Source organism: Vipera berus, assembly GCF_964194415.1.
Source record: "Vipera berus genome assembly, chromosome: 1".
Lineage (NCBI taxonomy): Eukaryota > Metazoa > Chordata > Lepidosauria > Squamata > Viperidae > Vipera > Vipera berus.
In genome coordinates this window covers 200,578,076-200,597,035 of record NC_138202.1, presented here as the reverse complement: position 1 = coordinate 200,597,035, position 18,960 = coordinate 200,578,076, and the positions used below count along the sequence as shown (strand labels likewise).

General features: G+C 40.8%; 1 protein-coding gene across 2 annotated transcripts in view; it reads left to right on the top strand.

Moving 5' to 3' along the window:
• MACROD2 (mono-ADP ribosylhydrolase 2) overlaps nucleotides 1-18,960 on the top strand; it is a 1,175,381-nt gene that overhangs the window by 733,800 nt on the left and 422,621 nt on the right. For both annotated transcript variants that reach the window (XM_081314693.1, XM_081314692.1), the window contains exon 8: nucleotides 13,515-13,588. In XM_081314693.1, the coding sequence (XP_081170819.1) occupies nucleotides 13,515-13,588 (74 nt within the window). The remainder of the gene's footprint in view (nucleotides 1-13,514; nucleotides 13,589-18,960) is intronic.

The following is an 18,960-nucleotide window of genomic DNA, read 5'->3' as shown; positions in this document are numbered from 1 at the left end:
CAGGGTTGTGGCAGGGAAAGGGGGCTTTGATGTCGTTTCTCCCCCACCCCTCTGCCACTTGTTGAGTTCGGCTCCGTGAGTGCGGTGGACCTGTGGGCATTGTGGTTGCAGCTATGGGGCCTGCTGCTGCTGCTGCTTTCTTCCTGCTGCGGAGGTTGCAGCTGCCCTTGTTGCCGTGCCTGAATCCTGTTGTTTTGGGTCCGTCGCCATTGTCATCAGGCTGCCTCCCCTTTTTTGGACTTCATCACTTGTCAACACCATTTTGTCATCACTACCTTATGGCTTTTGCTGTCGCCGCCATTGATTACCTGCCACAGGCTGACTGATCTCTTATCTCCATCTACTGGCACCCTCCATTGTCCGATGCTACTGCTTCCCTCTGTATGCCACCTTATACTTTTGGAGAACTCTACTCGCTGTGAGATTCCACCCTCTCACAGGAGCATCCATCTATGTTACATAAGATCTCTCTTGATGACGGGTTGTGGGACCCCGAGAGATGGCATGCCTCAAAGAAGAGTCTGAGGGGATTTTTATCTAGATTTTTATATAAAATTTTAAGTAGATCTGGGAGGGGGGTGGCCCAAGGGATCCGGAATGAATTTGGGGGAGTTCAATCTGGACAGCAGTCCAGACGTTCGGACATTCACGGGGGTGGAGTAGGGGTTTGGGGGTGGACTCAGCTCCATGTGAGGAGGGTCTTCCCATTTTGACGGTGACTGGGAGGGGCAGAGAGTGTGGGAGAAGAGGGCTTTATCGCTATTGGGGAACGGGCCACTGCTATCTTCAAGCAGTTGCCTGTTCCTGCCCTCGTGGCTCTTCATGCTCCCCCAGGGGCATAGGATTGCAGGACCCTGGGCTCAGGTTGGTTTATTTCAACGCCAGGTCCATGGTGAACAAGGCTCCCCTCATACATGATCTTATTGAGGAGGAGAACGCAGACCTGGCCTGCATCACAGAGACCTGGTTGGGCCAAGAGGGGGGTGTCCCCCTCTTGGAACTATGCCCACCGGGATTTTGGGTGCTTCACCAGCCGCGGGCCCAGGACAGGGGTTGTTCCTCTGTCCTGGTCCTACTTGACCTCTCAGTGGCTTTTGATACCATCGACTATGGTATCCTGCTGCGGCGGCTTGAGGGGTTGGGAGTGGGAGGCACTGTTTTACAGTGGTTCTCCTCCTACCTCTCAGGCTGCTCGCAGTTTGTATTGGCAGGGGGGCAGAGATCTACCCCGAGGCCCCTCACTTGTGGAGTGCCTCAGGGGTCGGTTCTCTTCCCCCTCCTGTTTAACCTTTATATGAAGCCGCTGGGTGAGATCATCCATGGCTTTGGGGTGAGGTATCACCAATATGCAGATGATACCCAGTTGTTCATCTCCACCCCAAGCCAACCCAGTGATGCCCTTGACATGATGTCCCGGTGCCTGGAGGTGGTGCAGGTCTGGATGGGAAGGAACAGGCTCAGGCTGCATCCCTCCAAGACCGAGTGGCTGTGGATACCGGCATCTCGTATTGTCCAACATGTTCCACCTCTTTTGATGGGGGGGAGGTATTGCCCCCCTCTGAAAGGGCTCGCAACTTGGGTGTCCTCCTGGATTCACAGCTTAACTTGGAGGATCATCTAAGTGCTGTGACCAGGGGGGCCTTCGCACAGGTTCACCTGGTGCACCAGTTGCATCCGTTTTTGGACCGAGATGCCCTATGCACAGTCACTCACGCCCTTGTCACTTCTCGCCTGGATTACTGCAATGCTCTCTACATGGGGCTGCCCTTGAAGTGTACCCGGAGGCTTCAGCTGGTGCAAAATGCGGCCGCACGGGTGCTTATGGGAGTTTCTCGATATTCCCATGTTACACCACTCCTGCGTGAGCTGCACTGGCTTCCGGTTGTCCTCCAGGTGAGATTCAAGGTGCTGGTAATCACTTTTAAAGCCCTACATGGCTTAGGCCCGGGGTACTTGCGAGACCACCTGCTGCCATTATCAACCTCCCATCGCCCGGTTCGCTCCCACAGAGTTGGCCTCCTCAGGGTGCCGTCAGCTAAGCAATGCCAGCTGGCGACCCCCAGGGGGAGAGCCTTCTCTGTGGGCGCACCGACCCTTTGGAATGAACTGCCCCAGGAGCTGAGGATGGCCCCAGACCTTTGGTCCTTCCGCCGTGACCTGAAGGTTCCAACAATCGGGCCTGGACTGACTGTAGTTTTAAATTTGATTTTATTGGGTCTATTGTTATGCATTTACTTCATTGTTTAATTCTTTTTTAAATTTTGTATTTTATGTTTTTAACTTTTTATTGTTGTGAGCCACCCTGAGTCCTTAGGGAGAAGGGTGGCATATAAATTTAATAAATTCAATTCAATTCAATTCTTGTATAGTTCTTCTGTGTAATTTTGCCACCTCTTCTTAATCTCTTCTGCCTCTGTTAGGTCCCTGCCATTTTGGTCCTTTATCATGCCCATTTTTTCATGAAACGTTCCCTTCATCTCTCCAATTTTCTTGAAAAGATCTCTGGTCCTCCCTATTCTATTGTTTTCTTCTATTTCTTTGCACTGTTCATTTAAGAAGACATTCTTATCTCTTCTAGCTATTCTCTGGAATTGTGCATTCAATTGGGCATATCTTTCTTTTTCTCCCTTGCCTTTCGCTTCCCTTTTCTCGCTTGCCTTTCGTTTAGTCCAAGAGGTTCCATCTTTGACTATAGGAGGAAAGATGTTACCTCCCATTGACAGAGCACGCAATCTGGGCGTCCTCCTAGATTCACGACTCAGTTTTGAAGATCATATTGGAGTCGTGGCTAGGGGGGCATTTGCCCAGATTCGCCTAATATACCAATTGTGCCCCTTTCTGGACCGAGATGCCCTACGTACAGTCACCCACGCACTCGTTACCTCCCGTATAGACTACTGTAATGCTCTCTACATGGGGCTGCCCTTGAAGACCACCCGAAGGCTTCAGCTGGTGCAGAGTGCAGCTGCACGGGTTGTGATGGGAGCACCCCGATACTCCCATATTACACCCCTCCTGCGTGAGCTGCATTGGCTACCGGTTGCCCTCCGGGTGAGATTTAAGGTGCTGGTACTTACCTTTAAAGCCCTACATGACTTAGGCCCGGGATACTTGCAGGACCATCTGCTGCCGGGAACAAATTCCCATCGCCCAGTACGCTCACACAGAGAAGGCCTCCTCAGGGTACCGTCAGCTAAGCAATGTCGGCTGGCGACCCCCAGGGGAAGGGCCTTCTCTGTGGGAGCGCCAGCCCTATGGAATCAGCTCCCCCCTGAGCTACGGATGGCCCAAAATCTCCAATCCTTTCGCCACGGCCTCAAAACACTCCTATTCCACCAGGCTGACCTGGACTGACAGGCTTTTTAATTAATTATATTTACAATCTTTAATTTATTCTTAGTTTCTAATTTTAATTTATTGCACAGATGATTTTAATTTTATTTTTATCTTAATTTCTGTACTTATTATATGTTTTGTTGTTAGCCGCCCTGAGTCCTTCGGGAGATAGGGCGGGATATAAATCCCATCAATAAATAAATAAATAAATAATTCCTGTCCATTTTAGTTCGCTGATACCTAAGATGTCGATGTTCAGTCTTGTCATCTCTTTTTTGACCACATCCAGCTTTCCTTGATTCATGGATCTTACATTCCAGGTTCCTATGGAGAGGAAATCTTTACAGCATCGGACTTTCCTTTCAACACCAGACACATCCGCAGCTGAGCGTCCTTTCGGCTTTGGCCCAGTCGCTTCATTCTTTCTGGCGCTACTAGTACTAGCCCTCTGCTCTTCCCCAGTAGCATATTGGACGCCTTCCGACCTGAGGGGCTCATCTTCCAGTGTCATATCTTTTTTTCCTTTTGGTACTGTCCATGGGGTTTTCATGGCAAAGATACTGGAGTGGGTTGCCATTTCCTCCTCCAGTGGATCATGTTTTGTCAGAACTCTCTGCTATGACCTTTCCATCTTGGGTGGCCCTGCATGGCATAGCTCATAGCTTCATTGAATTATGCAAACCCCTTCGCCATGACAAGGCAGTAATCCATGAAGGGGTAGGAAAGATTACCTAGGTACATGAGAATGAGTGAGGAACTAGCAATCTTTCTGGCAGATAGTCCTATTTATGTGCAACAGGATATCAGCACAGAAGAAAAAAGAAATATGAAATAAAACATCTATCCCAACCAACCAACTTGAATATACATTTAAGGATGGCAGATGTGTCAGCCTCATGGAGTAAACCAAATAGGAATTACAACCAAGTAATCTAATTTTACTTTATTATAAAGCTACATTGACAGAATTTTGCAAGTATGAAAGTACAGTTCTCTTCCTCCATCTCCTTTATAGCCTGAGAAACTCAGGAAGGGTCTGAGCCTCTTGCTCCTTTCACTATCTACCTATGGGCTATGTTGTCTCTTATCTGATTGTTCCCTTGGCAATGTCTCTTTGCCTAGTCTCCCAAGGTCTTTTTCACCATTACAAGATGGCCTTTCTCAGACATTCATGGCAGATATCATTTTCGATGACTGCTATTCACAATTGACATATATTACTATAGTAACACTCTCAAGATTAGTTTCCTGGTAGCATAAGTGAAAGGGTGCTCTTACACACATGTTCTTCCTATGAGTATCGCATGTTGTGTTATTGATTACTGTAGAAATAAAATGCATAGTGTCGTAAGCTTTTGGTTTACTCCAATAGCATATCTATTTTTTTTAAAATGATTATATGTCTATACAGGTGATTAGATTAAATGCTATCTTTAATACTCTAAATGACAATGGGAAGTCAAGGGACACAAAGTAAATCAATGGCACCGGCTGTGCAGAATAGATAATGAGTAGGTGCTTCCTCTTTCCCATAATTTGGAGATGGCATTCATAAAGATCTTGTCTATAAACTGATGAACCCAGCCTCTATGCATTAATTTAATTCGCCTTCTGTAACATTGATATAGGGAACTCTCAGGATATAATTAAGTTTGCCACATTGTGCATTTTTTAAAAAAGTTATACCACTGGGGATAAAAAGAAGTTGGAATATTGGAGCTGTTGCTGCTGCCCCCACCTGAATATATATTTGGTGCATAATTATTGATAGCTGTCTTACACTCTTGGCTTGTCAAGCAGCTAGGAAGATACAAGATGGTGGTCTCCGTATTGAGAAGCATTAGTATGTACAGCAGCAGATGGATGAGAAATTTATTTTTTTCACAAAGAACTTATCAAAATCCAATAATTTATTTTCTATTTTATTCCCTGATTTCATATAAAATTATTTCACTACCCTCCTGGCGGATCTGGGGACATCACTTAGGAACTTTTCTATAGCAATCATTAGCACTCAGCTATGTTCATATACCTAAGATTAAACAACATGTTTGTAAGAGTGAAATGTGGCAGTTTCTAGAAGGTTGTTGACATTCAATATTCCAGCTGTGTGAACTAAAGCAATGCTAATAAAAACAGTAATTCAAATGACTAGAGCAAAGCCTCCCCACCCCCTCCCTTTAGCCAAATGCACCTTCAGTGGAATAGTTTTTAAATCATGAGATAGGAGTTATAAATTTCCAGTGTTGAATGCTAGTTTTACTGATGCTTGAGTACATATCAGTTTTACTAGGTGAAGTCCCTATGCTACTGCACGTGTCATATTCCAAAACTATTTTCAGTTTTCTAGGCCCATGTCTGTACTGAGTTCTGCCTAAAATGTCATCATCGTGATTTTCTATACCTCTTTGTATACCTCAACAGATACTTTGTGATGCAATTATCAAAACATCACATTCATAGCTTGAGCCCTACAGCTGTTCAGCACTACCAGGCGTGTTCTGAACACACCTCCCCTGCTAGTAACATTAGTTAGAAAATATTTATGTTCACTGTCAAGCTTTTTCTTCAAATGAACTAGGAGAAAGAAAACCTTCACTTTTCCACATTACATCAAGGGCGGCTTGATTTCAGCGTTCCAATAATGATCATGTCCTCCAGTTATGAAAAGCGTGAATATTACTGGTAGCCTGGAAGTGCATTGTTCTATTTTTTCATGTTTCAATCCTGCACATCTGTTAGAAAAATCAATTGTTAAAATTCTAGTTTTAAATATTTCTTCAAAACTGCAACCTTTCCTGCATGGTTTATTTAAAGAAGAAAAGAAAGGGAAAAGAAATGGTGGCTGGATAGTTTACCAGCCATCATAATTTCATTGAGAAATTATCTAATTTAGTCTCGTATTTCTGATTAGCTGAGACCTAGATGAATGTTTGCTGATGTGCATTCATTTTACAGTATGAATTGCTCTGAAAACAAAATATTGTGTAGTGCAGATGTGTCAAACACAAGGCCCGGGGGCCAGATCCAGCCCGCGAAGTGGTTTCATGTGGCCCGCGAAGCCATCCTGGAAACAGTGAGGAAATGGCCCCCACTGCCTTGGCCCTGGCCCAGAGACCCTCAGGTCTGTCCCACTCCTGACCAGGCCCCCATAGGCACCCTTGATGCGAACTATGTAGAGCTGGCCATGCCCACCCAGTAGGCCATACGCACTCTAGCCACGCCCACCCAGCAGGCCACGCCCACCCAGGCCATACCCACCCGGCCTCATGAGGCCAACTGCAATAATGATGCGGCTCTCAATGAAACTGAGTTTGACACCCCTGGTGTAGTGCATAAAGACATGTAAACAATTATATGTCAGTGAGATGTTTTTAGAAACAAAAACAGAGTCTGAAGGAAAAGATCCAGCAGATGGATTATGTTAGCAAAGACCAATCCATACCTGTTTATTGCTGCAGATAGGCTTTCAGGCAACACTAGATTTCACAGTTTAAACGTGCCAAAGAATGCTATTCTTCCATTGTGTGACCATTAAATTGCACTGGAGTGAATCTCTTTCCTGGTAATTTTCCATTCAATCTCCTATACTTGTAGAAATAGCCTGTTTCCATTTTCCTGAAGTACATCTTGTGAAATGTGAGTCATAGAGTACCTGAATATCTGTTAAAGGAGTTTTGGGGGGGTGTGGAGAGAGGATGAGGTGTCATATTATTAACTGATAAAACAAGCAAAATTTTTCACTCAGTTTTTATTGGTCTTCATATATCTAAGAGAAGATAGAACTTCAGTTTTTCCATACAACCTGAAAATCAGTCAAACAAAGTAGTGGCATTTTTCTACATTCTATGAAAATATGGTATTTAAAAAAAACAATAAACAAAGCACGTTATAGTCATCATTTTTTTTAATTTTAGCATTTCCTGCGAAAAACCTATGTTTGCATTTTACAATCCAGACACATAGCATCTGACTATGGAAGGAAATTCTGGGGCTTTATCATTTTTTGCAGATTATGCTTTTGTTATGGTAGAAATGATTGCTTGATGTGGGTTGAGAAACAGCAGTGATGACCATGGCTTTTGGCTCCACTCAGTTTTCATGCACTGATGTGTTTTGTTCACAGAAGCCATTTTATGATCCTTGTCTTTCATATTTTCAGGGCATGGCTTGCATATATATGAAATTTTGTAGGGCAGATAACTCTGTGAACATGTGCAGCTGAAGACAAAGCCAGAAGGTGCAATCCCCATTTTAATAGCAAATGGAAAAATGGCCTTCTGACATCTGTCTATTGATGGATTTGGCTAGGATCTTTGATGATATATTGGCTCCTCTACTGAAAGTTATTACTTGGCTTTGGAAGGAGAGAATGGGCTCAGCTTAAAATTGGAAGGCCAGATTCCTGAAAGAAGTAGATATGTGAGTGTAAATAACATCGACTTTGTCAGATGGATCACCTTTAAATTGTTGTGTCACTTGTTTCTTCTCTTCTGGCTAATTCTCTCTTGACTCTTTGTGCTTTCCTCCTTTTTAGTATTCTAAAGGCATACTTGTTGCAGTACCTAAGCCTCAGTCTCTCTTATTACATTTACCTGTTTTATTCTTTTCCAAAATTGAGCCCTTAGCCAGAATTGTCTGAGCTGCTTCCTCTTAACAATTGGTTACCTGTGAGACTCCTCAAGTTCATTTCACTCAACTAAATTGATTCCCACATGCTTATGAAGATTGCTTTTTTTCTGGAGGCCATAGTGAAAGAGAACAGTCCCATATCATTGTAAGTGATAACACAGCTTGAAAATAAAAATCTATGAAAATAGTTGGCAAACTGGCTGTGTATTTTTAATCTCATAACTCATACACTGTACAGAACCTTCCACAATTGTCTGTACTAGGTTCTTGTGTGCTTTATTTTTTCTGCTGCCTCCTTCTATTTTTAAGATATTGATCGGGTTTAAATAGATTAGGAATAATCAAAATGTCGAAGCCGCTTGGCTTTCTGTATACATGTACAGAATGCATATATCCATGTATAACATATGTATGTGGATTTTAGTGTGTGCATGTATGAATGAGATTGTAACATGGGATCTTTAAGAAATAGTTACAGGACAGTGGGAATTTGTCCATATTGGATATGGAGATATTTAGTGAGAAAGGAACTATCGAGAAAACTATTCTGGAGAGTCAGTATTGCCTAGGATTACTTCGGTGGAAAGAGTCAACAGAGGAGCTGCCGGCAGTTCACATGGAGGATGAGATGTCGGCTGTAATGTCTGGAGGTGCGGGGAGGAAGAGAGGGAATAGGTGGAGGTGGAACCAGCGTCATGCTCAGTGTTTTGGGCAGCGGAGGTAGAGTGGGGTGGCAGCTGTTGCAGCAGGGAAGTTTCCCTCCGGTGCTGACCATCTTCAGAAGAGGAGGTGATGTGACCGAAAGAGGAAATATGGTGAATGCGGAGGTCTAACATCTAGGCTAAAAGCTAGACCACATAGAGCAGGGGTCTCCAACCCCCGGTCCATGGACCAGCACTGGTACGCAGCATGCCAGCAAGCGGGCCGCACAAACAAACAAAGCTCCATCCTCGGGATGGAGGCAGTATTCAAAACCACACCCCCTCCGGTCTGTGGAAAAAAACACTTTCTTCACGGAACCGGTCCCTGGTGCCCAAAAAGGTTGGGGACCTCTGATATAGAGTGTCTCTTCCATCTATTTTGTTTGCTAATGCTCGCTCCTTAGAGCCGAACATGGATTACATGAGGCTCGATTTAACAATAAACCTACAGGTGAGAAACTACTGTGTCATCATTGCAACAGAAACTTGGTTAGAGCACTCTGTCCCAGATAGTGCTGTTAGCTTGATGGGATTTTCAACATTTCGGCTGGACTGGAGTTTTGTTTTTAGTGGCAAATCCCTTGGAAGGGGTGTCTTTTTATATAAATGACAGATGGTATAATAATGCCAAGGTGGTTTCAAGTCTGTGCTCCCCTGATGTGGAGCCTTGGACTATCAAATGTGACCCTTCTATCTGGGTGGGGAATTTTCTGTTATCGTTATCACAGCTGTGTATATTCCTCCTGGTGCAGACAGAGATGAGGCCCTGAATGTTCTCTATCATACCATCAGCGACTTACAGACTAGTTACTCGGAGGCTGCATTTATTGTAGTGGATGACTTTAACCAAGTTGATTTGAAAGCTACTCTTATAATATCCCCAGGTGTGCTCTTAGGGAATGTGCACATGAGCTGGTTTGTGTTCTTATAGCTATTTTCAATCTTTCATTGCAGCAGGCAGTGTTTTAAGACAGCCATTATTTTGCCAGTGCCAAAAAAGTCTATAATTATGGGTCTCAATTATTACTGTCCAGTTGCACTTACATCCATCATTATGAAATGTTTTGAGAGGCTGATAAAGGATATTATTGTATCTAGCCTCCCACCAGCATTTGACTCGCTTCACTTTGCTAACCGTTCAAATAGTTCTACAGAGGATGCTATTTCTTCTGTTCTCCTTCTGAGGAAAGAAATACTCGTGTGTGAATGCTGTTTGTTGACTTCAGTTTGGCATTTAATACAATCATAACTCTGCATCTAGTAAACAAACTGGGCCTTTTAGGCTTTAATACTGCTCTGTGCAACTGGATTCTTGATTTTCTTATTGATAGGCCCCAGTATGTGCGAGTGACTTGGGATTTGGGACTAATATTTCTAACACCATTTCCTGGAGCACAGGTTCTCCTCAAGGCTGTGTCCTAAGTCCACTGTTGTTCACCCTGTTGACCCATGACTATTGTGCAAGGTTTGCCACCAACCATATCATGAAGTATGCCAATGATACAACAGTAAGGGACCTTATTCAAGATGACAGTGAGGGTGCTTACTGCAAGGAGGTAGAGACTTTGGTGAACTGCTGTAATAAAAACAGCCTAGATCATTGTTGATTTCTGAAAAGGCAGGCACACTCCTCTGTGTATTAATGATTCACCTGTGGAGATGGTTAGCAGCATCAAATTTCTGGATGTGTAGCTAACGAGTAGGCTGGCTTGGTTGCTCAACAGTGAGACACTGGTGAAGCGGGCACAGCAGTGCCTGCATTTTCTGCGTTGCATGAGAAAACTGCATCTTCCTTCCCCTGTCCTTATCACTTTCTATAGAGGGACAATTGAGAGCACCCTGTCATATTGAGTTACAGTCTGGTTTGGAAGCATTACTGCATCTGACAGGAAGGTGGTGCAGAGAGTGGTGAGGATGGAAGAAAAGGTTATTGGGAGTTTACTCCCTTCTATCCAGGACATGACATATAAGCGTTGCTTGACCAGGGTCCACAAGATTGTCTGGGACATTACACATCCTCTTCATGACCTGTTTTCCTTGTTACCTTCTGGGAGGAGGCTTCATGGTATCCAAAGCAGAACATCCAGATTTAGTCATAGTTTTGTTCCATACAGTATCAACTTTGTGAACTCTCAAGCTTCCTCTTTCTGCTATGTATTCAAGATGGGCAGTGATTAATATTTATATGCATTTACATGTAAGGGTACGAGATACATGGCATGGGTCCGGAATACCTCGGGGACCACCTGCTGCCGGCGTCGACCCCCCTCCGCCCCGTGCGTTCCCACAGAGAGGGCCTCCTCAGGGTGCCTCCAGTCAGAGAATGTTGGCTGGTGGCCCCCAGGGGGAGGGCCTTCTCTGTGGGCGCTCCGGTTTTGTGGAATCAGCTGCCGGTTGAGCTCCGGATGGCACCGGATCTCCGCTCCTTCCGGCGCGGGTTAAAGACCCATTTATTTGAACAAGCTGGCCTGGCCTGATGGGGAATTACTTAGGGTTTTAATATTTATATATATTTTTTATTGTTTTTATTGTGGGCAATAATTTAATTCTTTTTTAACTTTTGTACTTTTGTAGTTTTAAGATATGCCCTGTTCACCGCCCTGAGTCCTTCGGGAGAAGGGCGGTATAAAAATTTAATTAATTAAATAAATAAATAAATATACATATATATGTATATAGCATGTTTATATGTGTGTTATGTACGTCTACACTTTTGAGAGAAGGCAACAGAGTTCCATTTTTAATGTGTGCCAGTGTGCCCACAGTAAAAAAATGACAATAAAAGTTATCTTATCTTATACAATGCATAAATCTTCATATGTGGCAGTAGGATAGGTACTGTTAAAAAAAACTGAAGGGCCACAACCTATTGGCATAGAAAGTTCTCCAGCTGCTCTTATTAAGCAAGATTTCTCTCCCCATTTTTGCACTGCTCTGCCATTCAATTAGACTTCCTTTTCAAGTGGTGGGATTTTGTTGCTATTGCACAAAGTACTCAGAGAAAGATAAGCTAGCACCTTTGAGAAGCACTTGAGTCATGTTCCCAAACTGTACTGTACAGTCAATTCTGAATATAGATCAAGACAATTTTCCTATTCGTTCTTGAAAATGAAAGGAACATAGGAAGAGAATAGGAACTATTAACTTAGTGCTGCCTTTGAATATTTTCTCTCTCTCTCTCTCTCTGACTTTCTTACTCTCTGTGTGGGAGGGAGGGAGGGAGGGAGGGAGGAAGGAAGGAAGGAAGGAAGGAAGGAAGGAAGGAAGGAAGGAAGGAAGAAGCAGTGGCATAGCGTGAGGGGTGCAGGGGGACCGGCCACACCGGGCGCAACATCTGGGGGGGCGCGCTCGCACTCGCAGCTCTCTGCCCCTGCCCGGCTCACTCACTCTCTCTCACTGCAGTGCTGGCTGTGCGAATCCGATCCGAGCCGCCGGGTCACCGCCCACTGTGGAGGGGGGGTGCCAGGCGTGCGGTGCAGTGCGGAGAGAGAGCGAGGGACTATCTGGGGGAGGGACAGTGCAGCGGCCGGATGCTTGCCCCGGGTGCTGACAACCCACGCTACGCCACTGGGAAGAAGCTTTTCATTTCTTATCAGACTTTTGCCATTTGTAAAGCTTTTTATAGATTGCTCCTATGTAGCTGAATAAACAAGCCATATGAATTTTGATATGTGCATGTACTGTTTTATCACAGCTTTGAGCTAGGGCACTGTAGTATAAATATTAACATTTTAAAGGTGAATCATTCTTCAAAAGAAAAAGAAAAAAACCATTTGTTTTGAAAAGAGCCTGTGCATAAACAACCACAGATCTGAGTCAATTGAAATACAGTCTAGGTAGTCTTGGTGTACATACTGTTCAATATAGTTCATCATCAAACAGGCATAGAAAAATAAGGCAGGGGATCAAGGCAGAAAAAACTTATTTGCTGAAGGGATTAGAAACTTACATGGAAGGTACATTAGATTTGCTGTTTTTGAAATATATAGTTCTTAAAATAGTATTTGCATGGATTCAGTTATGTGGATCCCCACTAAAATAATTCCTCTTGAAAATCTTTTAATCATATCTGTCAACTTTTCAAATGGCAACAAGGGGGGAATTAAAGGTTTATCCTCCTTGATTTCTTTTCTTGAAGACAAAGATAAATAAAGCTGAAAGGTTGCTTGTCATGACCAGCTACTACCTGAGTACTATCTTCTTAATTCTTTCTTTCCTTCTTTTTTGTTTTTCCCTTCTTCTATCTCCCTAGGATTACACCCATGTTGACTACTAAATGCATTTAATTCATCAGCAGACTTTTTAAAACAAAAATAAAGATAGTACCTATAAAAACAGGGTATGTAAATGTGGTGTCTAAACAGCAGGTAATGCTACCAATTTAGTATCAATTAAGAAAAGAGTCCCTTGGACTGCAAGGCGATCAAACCGGTCAGTCCTAGAGGAGATCAACCCTGACTGCTCTTTAGAAGGCCAGATCCTGAAGCTAAAACTCAAATACTTTGGCCACCTAATGAGAAGGAAGGATTCACTGGAGAAGAGCCTAATGCTGGGAAAGATTGAGGGCAATAGAAGAAGGGGACGACAGAGAATGAGGTGGCTGGATGTAGTCACTGAAGCAGTAGGCGTGAGCTTAAATGGACTCCAGAAGATGGTAGAGGACAGGAAGGCCTGGAGGAACGTTGTCCATAGGGTCGCGATGGGTCGGACACGACTTCGCAATTAACAACAAGAAAAGAGTGCTGACTCTAATATGAACATATATGAATAACACATGTTATACAGTTCTATATAAGGATATGTACAGGTATGCATATACATAACTGATTTTCTTTCTGATCTTAGGCTTTCCAAATGAGCCAGCTGCAGCCATTGCACTTACCACAATCAAGGAGTGGCTAAGCAAGAATGATAACGAGGTATGGTTATAGACATGATCTTATGTTAAGATGTGTGCTTCAGTGTTTACCTTCAAGAATTGACAGAGAAGTGGAATATTGATTTTTAGTATGTGAAGTAGTAAATAATATACCTGGATGTTAAAGATTATAGAAAGTCATCCATATTACGGGAAAAAAGAGTCCTCTGTAGCTTTTAGGAAAAAAAACACATAGAAACAGAAAATTGACCTGATGGTCCATTGAGTCTACCCTTTGAGTTTGTTTCTTTTTAATTAATTCATTTATTATTTGTAATTGTTGTTTTTATATTTTATTTATTTATATTTTAAATTTTTGCTGGATGGTGGATATGTGTTTATCCTAAGAATGTTTAAATCTGTTACTGATGATCTTGATGTTGATCAGGTGATGACATATTAAAGAGTCTGTGGCATTTTCCAAGGCTTTTTACACACAGTCTCAAGTTTGTCATGTAGGCCAATATGGGACCTGATAAACCCTGAAATTTTCAGGCTTGTTATGACTGAATGATGAATCAAAGGTAATCCTAATGGTAAACCTAAATTCTTCAGAATTTAATTGTTTAACTTTAATGGAACAGTACTGTATATGGTGTAACATAGGAAGAATAGGAGATGAGAGAGTGAATAAAAAATCCTGATGTGTTAAATAGATTAAACAACCAGTGAATTTTGTTATGATCAAAAGTATTTGCAATGCAATCCTATTCATATTTACCCAGGAGTAAGTTCCCTTGAACAATTAAGTTCTGAAGAATTTACTGTATTTGGGCTGCAAGCATTCTGCTAAGAATGCTTAAATGATAGTAAATAATTTCTGTTTTTAGTATCTCTTCGCTGGCATTTTGTCCTTTTTTTTTTTTTGCAACACAGGTATGATAATCCTAGTGGAATTTACTTCTCATCTGTAGGACTGCAGCTTTTAACTAAAATTTTGAAAGAGAGGTTACATTTAGCTTAATTTAGAGGTACATTCATTTGTATAGATCTTGCTAGACAGCATCCTGGCTGAGGAATTCTGGGAGTTGAAGTCCACAAGTCATAAAAGGGCCAAGTTGCTAGATTTTAAAAGAAAGCTGGGGGATTCAATCATTTTTTTAATGTTTTGTATGAATCGATTCAGACTTTATTATATGCATTTGCTGTATACTTTTCTTATTGTTCTATTATGCTTGTTTACTTTCATACATTTATTTGTAGGACTTTTCAAACATTTATTTAGTTATCTGTTTGTTTATTCTTATATCTATACTGCCATGTCTTCCAAAGAGTCACAATGGAATATTGTAACCAGATTATAGACTGAATCCAAAGTAGTCCATTCACACATGTAAGATGTTCCTCATACATATAAGAGCTGCTTTCATTAGAATGATAAATAAGAATGAAACTAAATCATTAAATAATATTATTACTGCTCAGATAATGTATATGATGATTTGCATGAATTTGTGCAATTTTTTGCTTAATGGCCATAAAGAGGACTAGTGTGTGCTGCTAACAAAGTACGGCATAATTACTTAAATTTATTTCTAATCTGCCCAGTAACAAGTCACCTTTGTGACACTTTTGTAGAGTGAAAACTAACGTCAGTATAAAATTACTTTAGAAACACCCGTAAGCCCTTGTATTATAATCTTTGCAAATATTCTCTTTTTTCATACTGCTCTGAATTCAGAGCTGATTGTTAACATTTATGAGGATTAAAACAATAAGGCAGGCATTTAAAAAGAGAGGCTTAGATTTTTCAAATTAAATTTAGCGAGCTAACCTTGTATCCAAACTACATTCGAAAAATGTTTCATAGGTTAACGAAATAGCTGTTCTGGTCTCCTCACCAAGGCTTTCTTTTGAGATTTCAAAAGACGGGAAAGACTTTCAAAAGAGCATGAGATTAAGCATCTGGCATATGCTCTACAGATGTCAGCAATTCTTAAGTAAATATATTTAGGATTTATTACTGATTTGCCATTGCAAATGAACAAGAACCTAAAGTTCTTACAAAATCTATTCTACTGTGTTATAGGATATGGAGTAAAAGTTACTGTATGTTAATTATAAAATTTAGCAGGTTGGAAACAATTTTGCTGCTGAATTTTGATGGTCTATATTTGGTTTTCTCTGTAGAAATACTTTACAACCTCCTGAACCAAGTGGAGTAAATTTTAAACTGGAAAAAAAAGCCACAGACCAAATGATGAGTTGGTTCTTGAGTTGTTCTCTATAAATTAGTATGGTCTTAAAATATAAACTGATGTGGAACTAATTTCTGAGCATGTTTGATGTCTCCTGATTTGCAGCTAGCAATAAATCAAATATGGAAGTTAGTAAATAACAGTATATTGTATGTACAGAAACCTGTTGCATTTACTTTACAAGAATGGCAATTAGCAATACTGGACTAATTTTCTGCAGCTACTTTAGTTTATTTCTTTAGTAAACTGCATTTTCACTTTTTAAAATGTGGTTTAAAGGTTTAATGCAATTATTTAGTTTACAGAATAGGGCTTGGCTTCATACTAGAGAAAATTATCCCTCAGAAGGAATTAACTTGAGAAAAGCACATTAAGCCCATTAAGTGAAAGGTTGCTGGTTTGGTGATTAGGACAAAGATACTGCCTCTTGTTTGTTCATGCTAATATTACAAAAGAAAGCAATTTTGGGCTAGTGGCTTCAATGGTAATTTCTCCCTCCTTCACATAAATCTTTGCAAACACTGTGCTTATTGTGGATGCTTCCATATGAAACGTGCATTCTGTAAAAAAGATCCAGAATGGCATGACATTGTACGCATTGTCATATACACTATCTCATACAAATATGGAACTGAAGGCTTAGAATTAGGGCTGACTGCCATTGAAATTAATGGTGAAAAATAGTTCAGTTTCCACTTCTTGCAAGAAATGTTATATGGTTTAACTGGGTTGGGTTGGGTTGGGTTGGTGTGCAGCCACCCAACCTAAATTTTATTTAGCTCATCTGTTTCTTGGCTGATGTTATTATCCTTTACTGCTTATAGTTTCTAACTGGCTCCTTTGGCTTAATGCTGATTTACTTGGAGTTGTGTTGACCACTGACCTGGCAGCTACCCAGGCCAAATATTCCTCCCCTTGTTTACTCACGGTAGACCAAAGGCAACGAGCAAAAAAGATTTCTCTGTCTCCAATATTTCAAATCAATTTGCCTCTAGAGCAAGTAAACAAAATTACAGTTGGTGGTACTGTTTTATTTATTTGGGAAAGGCTTTTTTCCCAACCCTTTTAAATCTTATATTTTAAAAAAATCAAAATAGATCAAGGGAAGGGAAGGAGGGAAATGGTAGAGGAACAAGGTGAGATCTCCCAAAAGGGGAGCAAGGGGATAAATTCTTAATGGAGACTTATTTCTACCCCATTCCTGTCACTGATGAACTTGTTTCCTTAGACAGAAATTGCTGGCCTTTATGCCTGAATCTTTCTAGAAGGGATTTATTTATTTTTATTTATTTATTTTAATTCCATTTATATCCCGCCCTTCTCCGAAGACTCAGGGTGGCTTACAAGCTTAGCAGTAGCCTTCATTCTATGTATATGCCTGCTTATTAGGGCTTTCATACACCCCCCAAGCGGCATTATTACAAAGTCAGCTTAATTGCCCCCCACAATCTGGGTCCTGGGATGCTTGAAACATACAGCTTCCTCCTTCTTTTCTGATATAAAGGACCAGGTTAGTTTCTTGATGTGATTCCTAAGAGACTGAAAACAAAGCCCACAAGGGGCCTTGGTTGCACAACTCTGGATGACATTTTGGAAATTTAAATACTATTTCTGATATAGTTGAATGATCCAAGGCATGATCTACAATATAATGACGTGTTTAATTACCATAGTTGATTATTACAATAAGGAATCCCAATGGTGGAGGCACTGCTGTAGCAAGGATAATGCTTATACACAGTAGAAATTCTGGAGTGAAACATCCAATATGGTCAGTGGTAATGAACTTTTGAATTAATGAACTGATGCAGTGCTAATACTGGTGAACAAATCATAGTTATTAGATATTTTTTTTATTTATTACAATAAGAACAAGTAATAGGAATTGATATTTTTGTTTTTGGTACTTAGAATATACTCACAAATGAACGGGTTTGTTCACCTTGGATTGAAATGAATCTTGAAATTTTGTTCAGGTTTCCTCTTCCAGCAGAGGACTTTCTCTCTGAAGAAAATTCATTAAAAAGAAACATTGATAGTAGTTTTAAAAAGCAAGAGAAAAACCTTTTTTTCCCCCTTAGAAGATCTTATACTTAATTAAGTACAGGTAATCCTTAACTTACTTCCACAACTGACTTCAACATTTCCATTACTAAGCAAGACAGTTGTTGAGTTTTGCCCCATTTTATGATCTTTCTTGCCACAGTTGTTAAGTGAATCACTGCAGTTGTTAAGTTAGTAACACAGTTACTAAGTGAATCTGGCTTCCCTATTGACATTGCTGGTCAGAGGTTTGCAAAAGGAGATCTCATGACTCCAGGACACTGCAATGGTCATAAATGCATGCCTGCTGCCAAGCATCTAAATTTTTATCATGTGATCATGGGGTTGCTCTTACAGTTGTAACTGTAAGTTTTTCAGTGCTGTTGTAACTTTCAAACAGTCACTAAACAATTGGTTGGACTATCTGTATACATCTTTGGGTACGTTTACTTCCTCTCTTCCGCCACTCTCTTTATTTCTTATTAAGGATCTATGTAGATATTTCTGTAATGGTAGTAGCAAAAACAAAAAGTCACTTGAATCAGTTTTGAGGCTAAGGATCAGTAAATTAGCAGCACAGCATTTCATTTTAAAAGCGGTGTTCTCTGGGGTAGTTGAACATTAGTTCCTTCTATTTCTATATTCTAATTAAGGTAATAATCACAGGTTGTTGATTGAAAATAAGCCATCATCCTGCTGTCATCTAGCTTTAGTCAATAATGAGAAAATATACTTTTTAAAATTTGTACTAACAAAGGTTATTATCTTAATTTATAGCACATCTTTTCATTATATTAAAGATAATTCATGTTCGTTTACTATGGCTTCCAACGAGCTTGCCTTCATCCACTAATTTTTTTTTCTGCTTCTTTTACTTAAATGATTCAAATAATCTTTTTCTTTTTTTAATAAAATGTTATTAGGATTTTAATTACCGAATAAAAAGCAGAAAGAACTAATATTTGGAATGAAAAAAAGAGGAAAAAAAAGATTTTTATTCTAATCCTCAAAACCATATCTCATGACTTCATTTTTTCTGTTTCTCACAAAAAGTCAATAAGGGGTTTCCAATCATCATTACACTTAGGTAATGTCTATCTTTAATTACAGCAATCACTATGGTCATCTTTGT